Source organism: Mesoplodon bidens, assembly GCF_964165515.1.
Source record: "Mesoplodon bidens genome assembly, chromosome: 10".
Lineage (NCBI taxonomy): Eukaryota > Metazoa > Chordata > Mammalia > Artiodactyla > Ziphiidae > Mesoplodon > Mesoplodon bidens.
The window spans coordinates 48,937,304-48,949,500 of record NC_138172.1 but is presented as its reverse complement, the minus strand read 5'-3'; the positions used below and the strand labels follow the sequence as shown (position 1 = coordinate 48,949,500).

The 12,197-nt window shown below is 40.5% G+C and overlaps 1 protein-coding gene across 5 annotated transcripts in view; it reads left to right on the top strand.

Moving 5' to 3' along the window:
* GOLGA4 (golgin A4) overlaps positions 1-12,197 on the top strand; it is a 116,453-nt gene that overhangs the window by 82,138 nt on the left and 22,118 nt on the right. For all 5 annotated transcript variants that reach the window (XM_081245804.1, XM_081245803.1, XM_081245802.1 and 2 more), the window contains 3 exons: positions 347-4,572; positions 5,136-5,257; positions 5,659-5,789. In XM_081245804.1, the coding sequence (XP_081101930.1) occupies positions 347-4,572; positions 5,136-5,257; positions 5,659-5,789 (4,479 nt within the window). The remainder of the gene's footprint in view (positions 1-346; positions 4,573-5,135; positions 5,258-5,658; positions 5,790-12,197) is intronic.

Below are 12,197 nucleotides of genomic sequence, written 5' to 3'. Positions count from 1 at the left end.
CGTGTCCTGGTCCGGGAAGATCCCACATGCTGCGGAGCGGCTAGGCCTGTGAGCCATGGTCGCTGAGCCTGTGTGTCCAGAGCCTGTGCTCCGCAGCGGGAGAGGCCACAACAGTGAGAGCCCTGCGTACCGCAAAAAAAAAAAAAAAAAAAAAATAGAATCTTTTCTTTATTATATGATTCGTTTAGGAATTGAGCACAGATTCTTTGTCCTTTCTGGTGTTTGGTAAGATATGTAAAGTTGTTTATCTAAATTTTAATCTTTAAGTAGGTGTAGACATCATGTCATATATATCATTGCTAACAAATATGTACTTTAAGAAAAACACATCTGTTTTCATTAACAGAGAATTCTTGAATTAGAAAGTTCTTTGGAAAAAAGCTTGCAAGAAAATAAAAATCAATCCGAAGATTTAACTATTCATTTGGAAGCTGAAAAAAATAAGCACAATAAAGAAATTACAGTCATGGTTGAAAAACACAAGACAGAATTGGAAAGTCTGCAGCATCAGCAGGATAACCTTTGGACTGAAAAACTCCAAGTCTTAAAGCAACAGCATCAGACTGAAATGGAAAAACTTCGAGAAAAGTTTGAACAAGAAAAAGTAACATTGTTTAATGACAGAGAGGTTCTCTTTCAGGCCCACATAGAAGAGATGAATGAAAAGACTTTAGAAAAGCTTGATGTGAAGCAAACAGAATTGGAATCGCTATCGTCTGAACTGTCAGAAGTATTAAAAGCCCGTGACAAGCTAGAAGAAGAACTTGCTGTACTAAAGGATCAAGCAGATAGAGTGAAGCAGGAATTAGAGGCCAAGCTGGATGAACAGAAAAGTCATCACCAGCAACAGGTTGACAGCATCATTAAAGAACAAGAGATGTCTATCCAGGGAACTGAGAAGGCGTTAAAAGATGAACTTAACCAACTTGGGCTTCTTCTGAAGGAAAAGGACAAGCATTTACAAGAGCATCAGGCTCATGTGGAGAATTTAGAGGCAGATCTTAAAAGGTCTGAAGGGGAACTCCAGCAGGTGTCTGCTAAGCTGGAGCTCTTTCAGTCCCTGCAGAACACCATGCATGAGCAGGTAGAAACATACGAGGAGCAGTTGGCCCAGTTGCAGCAGAAGTTGTTAGATTCGGAAACAAAAAGAATTCTTCTTACCAAACAGGTAGCTGAAGTTGACACTCAAAAGAAAGATGTTTGTGCTGAGTTAGATGCTCACAAAATCAAGGTACAGGACTTAATGCAGCAACTTGAAAAACAGAATAGTGAAATGGAAGAAAAAGTAAAATCTTTAACCCAACACTATGAGTCCCAACTTAAAGATAATATAGAGCAGGAACAGACAAAGCAACTCTTAATGGAAAAGGAAAATGTAATTTTACAAATGAGAGAAGGACAGAGCAAAGAAATTGAAATACTCAAACAGAAGTTATCAGCCAAGGAGGACAGTATTCGTGTCTTGCAAGAGGAGTATGAAACCAAATTTAAAAATCAAGAGAAAAAGATAGAAAAAATTAAGCAGAAAGCAAAGGAGATGCAAGAAACGTTAAAGAAGAAACTGTTGGATCAGGAAGCCAAACTTAAGAAAGAGCTCGAAAATACTGCTCTGGAGCTCAGTCAGAAAGAAAAACAGTTCAATGCCAAAATTTTGGAAATGGCACAGGCTAACTCAGCTGGAATCAATGATGCAGTGTCAAGATTGGAGACAAACCAAAAGGAGCAAATAGAAAGTCTTACTGAGGTGCACAGGAGAGAACTCAATGATGTCATAGCAGTCTGGGAGCAGAAACTTAACCAGCAAGCTGAAGAACTTCAGGAAAAACATGAAATCCAGTTACAGGAAAAAGAACAAGAGGTAGCAGAACTGAAGCAAAAGGTCCTCATATTTGGGTGTGAAAAAGAAGAGATGAACAAGGAAATGGCATGGCTGAAGGAAGAGGGTGCTAAGCAGGATACAGTGCTGAAGGAATTACAGGAACAGTTAAACCAGAAGGCTGCTCACATGGTTTCTGTCTCACAGAATGAAGCTAAACTGAAAGCTGAACTTGAAAAGCTGGAGGTTGACCTGAATCACTCTCTGAAGGAAAATACTTTTCTTCAGGAGCATGTAGCTGAACTGAAGATGCTGGCAGAAAAAGATAAGCTTAAGGTCTCTGAGTTGACTGAGAAGCTGAAAACCACAGATGAAGAATTCCAGAGTTTGAAATCTTCACATGACAGAAACAAGAAAAGCCTAGAAGACAAAAGCTTAGAATTCAAAAAGCTGTCCGAGGAGCTAGCAGTTCAGCTGGACATTTACTCCAAGAAAACGGAAGCCTTATTACGAGCTAAAACAAGTGAGCTCATCAACACTAGTCGCAGTAAAATTCACGCCATTCTCTCTAGGGTCTCCCGTTGTCAACATGACACAACTAAAGTTAAGGAGGCACTACTAAGTAAAACTTGCAAAGTTTCTGAATTAGAAGCACAACTGAGACAGCTAACAGAAGAGCAGCACACACTAAATAGTTCTTTACGACATGCTACACATCAGTTGGAAGAAAAAGAAAGTCAGATTAAGAGCATGAAGGCCGATATTGAAGGTCTTGTGACAGAAAAAGAAGCCCTACAGAAGGAAGGAGGAAATCAGCAACAGGCTGCCTCAGAAAAGGAGTCTTGCATCACTCGGTTGAAGAAGGAGTTATCAGAAAACATCAATGCTGTCACTTCGATGAAAGAAGAGCTTAAAGAAAAAAAAGCTGAGATCAGTAGTCTTAGTAAACAGCTAACTGATATGAGCGCTCAACTTCAGAGTAGCATCAGCCTAACTGAAAAAGAAGCAGCCGTTTCATCACTAAGTAAGCAGCGTGATGAAGCGCAACAGGAATTGCTGGATCAGGTGCGAGATTTATCTTTGAAAGTTGAAACTCTGAGTAAGGAGAAAACTTCTGCTCTTGAACAGGCCAACAAAGTCTCAGAATGGAAGAAGAAAGCACAGTCAAGATTTACACAATATCAAAATACTAGTAAAGAATTGCAGGTGCAGCTTGAGTTAAAAACAAAGGAAGCCAGTGAAAAGGATGAGCAGATAACTTTATTGAAGGAGGACCTTGATCAGCAAAAGAAGAGAATTGAGTATTTAAAGGGGGAAGTGGAAGATAAGAAGAGCAAGATGGAGAAAAAGGAACGTAATTTACAGACTGAGTTAAAAACTCAAACAGCAAGAATTGTGGAATTAGAGCAGCATGTTGCTCAGAAAACGATTGAAATTGAGTCCTTAAATGAAGTTCTTAAAAATTACAATCAACAAAAGGATATCGAACGGAAAGAAATGATTCAGAAACTTCAACACATTCAAGAGTTAGGAGAAGAAAAGGACAACAGGGTTAAAGAGGCTGAAGAAAAAGTCTTAAGCCTTGAAAAGCAAGCATCTTCCATGAAATCTGAACTTGAATCTACGAAGAAAGAATTGGAACATGTGAATTCAATTGTGAAAAGCAAAGAAGAGGAGTTAAAGGCATTGGGAGATAGACTTGAGTTAGAAAGTGCTGCCAAATTAGGGGAACTGAAGAAAAAAGCTGAACAAAAAATTGCTGCCATCAAGAAGCAGTTGTTATCTCAAATGGAAGAGAAAGAACAGCAGTATAGAAGAGACAGAGAAAGCCATCTGAGTGAACTAAATACAACATTGCAGGAAAGAGAGAAAGAAATTCACGTCTTGGAAGAAAAACTTAAGTCGGTGGGAAGTTCACCGCAGTCAGAAACATCAGTTGCACCCAGATCGGCAGAAAATGAGGCAGCACGTACTGAGCAAGAAGAAGCAGAATCCCCAGGCTGTGTGCAGAAGGCATGTGAAGAAAAAATCCGTGTTTTACAAAGAAATTTAATTGAAAAGGAAAAGCTATCGCAGAGGCTAGAGCAGGAAAAAGAAGACACAATTTCTTCTCATTCTGAAATGCAGTGCAAATACCAGGAGCTCTTAATAAAGATAGAACAGGCTGAAGCAAAGCAACACGAGGATCAAGTGATGATAAAGCATCTTCAAGAAGAACTTGAAGAAAAAAACAAATGCTCCTTGTTGGTATCCCATCATGTGGAAGAAGAGGGAAGTAAAAATAACATAGGGGCAAAGCAGAACTTGGAGAATGTGGTTGATGGTGTCCAGAAAGCCCTCCAGGAGAAGGACTTGACCTGTCAGATCTTGGAGCAAAAGATAAAAGAGCTGGATTCCTGCTTATTGAGAGAGAGGGAAGGACATAGAGTTGAAATTGAAGCATTGACCTCAAAACTTGAAAGAGTACAGGCTCTACAACAACAGATGGATGGAAAAAGTAAACCCATGGAAGTTTTGGAAGAAAGTGCTGAAGAAAAGTCCAAATCTCATGTGGTCCAACCCAGCTTGCTTAGTAACATGGAGGCTGAGCACAATGACCTGGAGTTTAAATTGGCAGGGGCGGAGCAGGAGAAGCAGAAGCTGAGCCAGGAGGTGGTTAAACTGCAGAAAGATCTTCGAATGTTGCGGAAGGAACATCAGCAAGAACTGGATATAATAAAGAAAGAGTATGAACAAGAAATGGAAGAGAAAATCAAGTAAGTTTTTTTTAGTATGAATATTTTTAAGACAGTCCTCCTTAATGAAATCTCTCTTTTTTTTTGTCTAATACAGTTAAGTTTCACAACCTAAATTTGTTAGTATCGAACATAAATATAATAAGTTAAATACCGAAGAGAAATAAAAACAATTTAAGGCAAGAGGCAGTGTTATTCCATGTCAGTTTAAGGGGAAAAAAACCTTTTCTTGCCTATGAGATCATAGTTATTAGGTACATGTCCCAGTAATTATTTTAAAAATTATTTTTATATTTTTATTATATAATATAGATGTGTATGGTGAAAAATTTTAAGTCGAAAGTAAAAATTCTCAAATCATCAGGACCATTCCCTAGAGTTAATAAATAGTTTACTTACCCTTCCAGAAGTTTTCTGTGCCTGGAGATGCACACGCACACGCACACGCACGTGGATGCACACTCCCTTAAAAATGGTTGATATTGCTGAGGTCATACTATATACACTGTCGTGAAGACCAGGTAACTCTTTACAGCTTGTTTGTTGTATGACAGCAGTTAGCTCTTCATATTTTTGGTACTCAGACAGGAGCAGGAAGATCTTGAGTTGAAGCACAATTCCACACTAAAACAGCTGATGAGGGAGTTTCATACACAGCTGGCACAAAAGGAACAGGAGCTGGAAATGACCATAAAAGAGACCATTGGTAAGTAAACTTTTAAATTCAATTAAAAAACAAATCAGAATCAGCAGAGACTATTTATAATTTAAGCTTATTCTTTTCACACTGTGCTAAGTGCTTAAAGTAATTATAAAGTGGAGAAAAAAATGATTCTTGCCCAAGAAAGTTCTCTGATGGGAAACTGTGCTGCCTGAAAGTGGCTTGCCTGTCAGAGGGGAGGAGCAGGTGGAAGAACCTGAAAGCATTACCTGATTAATTACCTAACGAAGACACTTCTGCTCCGTGAGAGGGGTACATTTGGTCAATTTGATCAATTGATTTTAATCAAATTTAATTTGGAACAAGGGTTCTTACAGAAATTGGGATACAGATATTAATTCTTACCTAATGTATTTTCTTGTATTTGTCCATTTTTTATTTATTAGATAAAGCCCAGGAAGTGGAGGCTGAACTTTTGGAAAGCCATCAAGAGGAGACAAATCAGTTATATAAAAAAATTGTAGAGAAAGAAGATGATCTAAAAAGAACAGCCAAAAGATATGAAGAAATCCTTGATGTACCTTGTTTTCTCTCTCTTGAAATTTAGCTGTAATAGATTTCATGGTAGTGCTAAAGAAGACTGGCTGTCAGATTTCCTGTTTTTTCTAGTGTAGAGGGTTTTTTTTGGGGGGGGGAGTCAATATTATTCAAATTAGTATTTCTCTACTGTTTGCAGATTTATAAGGAGTCTAATTGATTTCTGCTAGGATTGTAATTTTCTGATCAGTTTCTGCTAACCAGGCATATAGGCCACTTGAAACAACAGTGAGTTAGTAAGGGGAAGAATGAATTCTCTTCTATTCTATGTCTTTCTCCCAAATTCAGACCAAATTGTGAGAGCACCAGACTAAGAATGGAGAGCCTGTGCTTGGGACAGGTAGTGTGTGTATGAGCTTTAGCTGGGAACTTTCCAAGAGGGCCAGTTAACTTTATTTAATCCCTACCCAATTTGCATAGGTTTTGTTGCTCTCAAGGGAGTAAAAAAGATAGGGAAAAAAAAAAAAAGGAATACATCAGCCAAATTTTTTATATGTAGTTTGGAAGCTAAATTCAATGTACTTATTCTTCTAGTGGTGGATTAGTATTGTCATTTTTGTGTATGAAGATAAGCCATGAATGCTAGTGAGTATTTGGACTGCAGAACATTTTTGAACGTAAAGCAGTGTAAATTATTCTTTGCTGGATTGTGGATTCTTTTTTTACTATTATTTTTTTTAATTTTTGGCTGAGTTGGGTCTTCGTTGCTGCGCGCAGGCTTCCTCTAGTTGCGGCAAGCAGGGGCTACTCTTCGTTGCGGTGTGCAGGCTTCTTATTGTGTTGGCTTCTCTTGTTGCAGAGCACGGGCCCTAGGCACTCGGGCTTCAGTAGCTGTGGCACATGGACTTCAGTAGTTGTGGCTCGTGGGCTCTAGAGCGCAGGCTCAGTAGTTGTGGTGCATGGGCTTAGTTGCTCCGCGGCTTGTGGGGTCCTTCCGGACCAGGGCTCGAACCCGTGTCCCCTGCATTGGCAAGCAGATTCTTAACCACTGCACCACCAGGGAAGCCCCGCAAATTCCTTAGTTACTGCAAGCCTTATTTCACTATGTGCTAAAAACCAGTTGATGATTAGGAATGCATAAATTAGAGAATCATGCCTCAGCTGACTATGGCAGCAGTAGAAGTCTGAGCCAGGAACAGATTCTAGTAGTAATTATTTTTTTTTTTTTTTTTTTTTTTTGCGATAGGCGGGCCTCTCACTGTTGTGGCCTCTCCCCTTGCAGAGCACAGGCTCCGGATGCGCAGGCTCAGCAGCCATGGCTCACGGGCCTAGCCGCTCTGCGGCATGTGGGATCTTCCCAGACCGGGGCACGAACCCGTGTCCCCTGCATCGGCAGGCGGACTCTCAACCACTGCGCCACCAGGGAAGCCCTATTTTATTTTATTTTTTAAAGTCTTATTTATTTATTTATTTTTGGCTGCATTGGGTCTTCTTTGCTGTGTGCGGGCTTTCTCTAGTTATGGTGAGCAGGGGCTACTCTTCGTTGCGGTGCACGGGCTACTCTTCGTTGCGGTGCGTGGGCTATTCTTCGCTGCAGTGCATGGGCTTCTCATTGCAGTGGCTTCTCTTGTGGCAGAGCACAAGCTCTAGGTGCGTGGGCTTCAGTAGTTATAGCACATGAGCTCAGTAGTTGTGGCTCGCAGGCTCTAGAGCGCAGGCTCAGTAGTTGTGGCACACGGATTTAGTTGCCCCGTGGCATGTGGGATCTTCCTGGACCAGGGCTTGAACCCATGTCCCCTGCATTGGCAGGCGGATTCCTAACCACTGTACCACCAGGGAAGTCCCAATTATTGTAAATGTATTTGAAAAAGCTGAAATTACCTGATAGATGAATATAAATGTTACCTTCGTGTAATTTTTGAGCCTTAGACCTCACTGTGAAAGAAAATTTGAACGATTTCACATTTTCCTATACTTACCTAGAGTATATTATGTGAAGCTTTAAAAAATACTGTTGTTTCTTGAATGCTTAGAGAATGTTGGGATTGGAAGATACATTACGGCTAGTTTAGGTTCATCTTCTATTTTTGTGTTTTTTTTGCGTGGCAGAAGCAGGAGAGTGAGTTCAGCATAGTGAAATGATTTCCCTAAAACTACACATGGCGAGTGGTGGAGCACTGATTCTTCGTTAGCTTCGTATATTTTATAAAGGCTTCTCCCTAAGGAAAGAACTTGGATAGTTAAGTCAGGGAGCTTCGTTCGCAGGGGATCAACTGTGTCACGGCTGTAGTGTTCCCTTTTGTGAACTACTTCTGTCTCTGAATGTGTGTATATGGGGGTGTGGAGGTAGCACACAGTACACTTTCCAAGGTCACAACAAGCCTCTGTAGGTGGAGGGGTGAGTGAACAGGGAGACAGGTAGCAGTTAATCTCTGGTATGGTTCCTCCTGGAAGATCTGCTGTTGATTAGAAAATAAATGGTCCTCCCAGCTTCAGGCTTGGAGTAAGTAGAACAAGTGGGCAGGAAGTGGAGGGTGGGCCAGAGGACTCAGGTGGACTCTTCCCCAGGCCCCTTCCTGCGCCTTAGACCAGCACTGTCCATTAGAAATACAATGCAAGCCACAAACGGGATTTAAGATTTTCTGGTATTCACATTAAAAAAAAAAAAAAAGAATCAGCTGACTTTAATTTTGATAATAATGTTAGCTGACCCGTTATATCCAAGACATTATCATTGCAAGATGTAGTCAATATAAAAATGATACATGTATTAATTCTCTGAGATTCAGTGTGCTTCTGGGTTGGCAGCCTGTCTCAGTTTGGATTAGTCACATTTCAAGTGCTTATAGCCAGAGTACAGGGTGGCCAGTGATTAAATCAGCAGCCCCCATCCAAACACCCCCAATACATACTCTGTCTTGAAGAGTTTTTTTTAAAACAGCATGTATTGCTAAAAGCAATATTACCAATTCTAGGTAAACACCATATTGCTTTGATTCTGAGACATATTCTCTTACCATTCTCCCATTTAAAATTTTCCAGAATTGGAGTTTTATATGGATTTGTATGTATTATGTAATACTTTTTTTCCCTCTGAAAAAGCTGTTATCAAATTGATGATTTGTCTTAATGATGACATTGTAGAATGCTATCTTTTTCTCATCCATTAAAATAATTCCATGATTTGTTAATAGCAAAGTGGAGCACAGAGACATTTTCGTTTTCTTGCTTTCACTGTCTTAGCTCACATTCTTACTGTTGCTTGGAGGAAACTGAGAACTTTGTCATCCTCGATTCACGCCTCCCGTCTTCCTCAGCCCCTCACACATCCACATCCACACACTTTTTAGGACATGAAATCTGCTGTCTTCCCTGATTTCCTAGGCAGAGAAGTCACCTTTCTCCCTTTAATTGTGGATCTCCAGCACATTCTCCAACATGTAACAGACTCTCAGCTGTAGTGTTTCATTGACTCCCATTGCCCGTTCCTCTCTTAACTCCACCGCTTCTGCCATGGTCTAGGCTGCCGTATTCCATTTGGCCTGGCCTACTGTATTAATTTCCTGCCTGGTCTCCTTGCTCTTGTTTTTTTTTCCCCGTAAAGTATTCGTCTCTTCCTGTCAGAGTTATTGTCTATCTGGAAACAAAAGTGGGATCATATCCCTTCCCCTGAACACCTGCAGTGGCTTCCCTTGTCCCGGTGCCCCCATCCTCTGGGTCAGTCTGTGGTCTAGCTGAGCTCAGCTTTAGCTCCTTCTTCCCTGTGTTTCACCTCTGCTCAGGCTTTTCCTGGTGCTTCAAGAGTACATTCTCACACTTCATGAGTTAGTGCAGCTGTTGTCATCTCTTTTGGCAGTTTTCTTTAAAAGTTTTAAATTTATCTTGTATTCAGAAAAAAACATTTGAATCAAATGTATTCCTTGGTTTAAAGATCAAAATAATATTAAAAAAAGGTATACTTGGAGAATGGTCTTATCATGAGAATTGCATCCAAACTTTTCTCTGTATTCTACACCCTGTTCCCCTTCTCCCTCCACAGGTAACCATTAGTTTCTTATGTAATAATATTCCCGTATTTCCTTATGCAAACAGAAACAAAAATGAAATCTATTCTTGTTTTTTCCCTGTCCTACCCCAGAGTTAGCTTTTTGAATATGCTTTTCTGCATCATATTGTTTTCACTTAGTTTTTTTGAAACCCCTTAAAATAGAATTAATTGCACCTGTCTTCCTTTGGTACTTTATTACTTCACTTATGACATGTTACTTTTGTCATACATACATATGTGTGTAGGAATGTATTAATGTCTCTGTCCTCTCCTCTAGAATATTAGCATCTTGTAGGCAGGGATCTTGCTGTTCATCTCTAGTCTTGAGGACCTAGCCAAATGCTTGGCACACACTAGACACTTGGTAAATTTTTTTTTTTTTTTTTTGCCGTACGCGGGCCTCTCACTGCTGTGGCCTCTCCCGTTGCGGAGCACAGGCTCCGGATGCGCAGGCTCAGCGGCCATGGCTCACGGGCCCAGCCGCTCCGCGGCATGTGGGATCTTCCCGGACCAGGGCACGAACCTGTGTCCCCTGCATCGGCAGGCGGACTCTCAACCAGTGTGCCACCAGGGAAGCCCAACACTTGGTAAATTTGAAGGAAGGGACACCTGGTAGGGCAAAGGGAGCATTCATTCGGGGAGAGGGGCTGGTGACATCTGAAAGGAGTTGAGTCTCACAAGTAAGGGAGCTGACTGCCTTCGTCCCAACCTCAGAGCAGTCTCACTGGGAGAGAGTAGCTCTTACAGCTACATTAGATACAAAACTGGTTTCTTTTTGACATTTACTGTATTTTAGTGATTTGGTTTTGGCATAATAGTCTTTAAAACATAATTTCCATGTATGTGCATAAATATTCAGTTTAGTTTTTCTTACTGTTTTTACTTCAGAGCAAGCAGTATTGCTTTCTTTCCCCCTTCAAGAAGACAGAAAGCTTTTACAAAGGAAATTATAGAACTGTTTCTTAAATTAGAAACAACACATCAAGGATTCTTTTCCAATTCTTAGAGGGCTTGCTTTCTATTGGTATCTCCCAGCTGTCAAAGGCAATGTCAGACATAGCTGATTGTCACATCAGAATCTGGACCTAACTGAATAAGTAGCTGTAAGAGGTGATCCTTTCAAACAAGGCTAGACCACATTGACACAGACATCCACACAGGATATGTGATGGTAGAATAAAAACAGTTAGTAAACCAGGATTGCAGGCAGTTACAGATTTACAGTAGTTTCTGATCAGTGGTGTTTTAGGGTGGAGGCTGGGTTAGAGTACCTTGGGCAGATGTTGAAGGAGGCTATTTACAAGAGACCCCTGCTTTACTTATGTTGAGAGAAGGGGTTCGTTCTTTTTTAGTTGGTCTAAGTTTCATGACAAGTGGTATTTAAAGTTGGATTTTTGAGGTGTCTTGTGGTTTGTTGCTTTATTTTGTGCCTTGGGGCCGGTTTTTGTTTTTGAGAATGATGTTTCTTGGTTCTGGCAAGTCAGCATCTGTTAAATCAGATAGCCGCTTGTGGCTGTTTTCCTGTTTAGTCTCTTACTCAGCAAGCACTTGTCCTGTCTTCATTACTCAAATCTGATCAATATTCCAATGTCAAATGTTCTTTTAGCACAAAGGTTATTGCAAGATTTATAAGAGCAAGGAGAGGTCTGGACTGCTTTGTACAACAAATGATGGCAATTGTCAAGACAAATGAAAAAATTTAAGGGTGGGCAACAGCCTTTTACCAGGGCAGTCAGAACAGAAGAGAGAATGATTTGTATGCCAAATTTTATAGAAAGGATTTCTGAACCAGTAAATCATGTATTACTTTTGCAGCCTTGTCTGTTTTCTGCAAAGTTCAGGGCAAATGGATACATTACGTTAGTTACCAATACATTGGACAGTAATTTTTTTTCAAAAATAGATTTTAGTTGAACATTTTACTCCAAAGAACCACTGGTATGGTTTGCAGGCAGATGTGAAGGGGACGTACAGGTTTGCTAACTAGGACAAAGAACCATCTTGATTTGTGCAGCCCTTCCCAAGGGGCTGAGAAAAAACCTCCACAACTTCTTGTGATCAGTAAGTTGCCAGCTGATTGAGCAGTGCTGTGCATAAAACTAGTTTATATTGGATATTTTCTAGAAATCAAATCCTAGTGTAGAAAAGGCCAAAGTCTTAAAACAGAGATTCTATTTTACAGTTTTGTCACAACGCTGTTATACACCTAAGTGTTGCTTAAACCTTGGAACCCTAGTTTAAGGGGAAAGAAACAGCTTGATGAGCTTTATGGGGTGGGGGCAGGAGGACTGAGGGTGGGAAAAGTCATCCTAGGAAGAGTGAGCAGCTTTTAAAAGGGCTTAGAGTTAAAAGTGGGGCATGATGAGGGAAGGTGTTTAGAGCGCAGTAATGAATTACAGT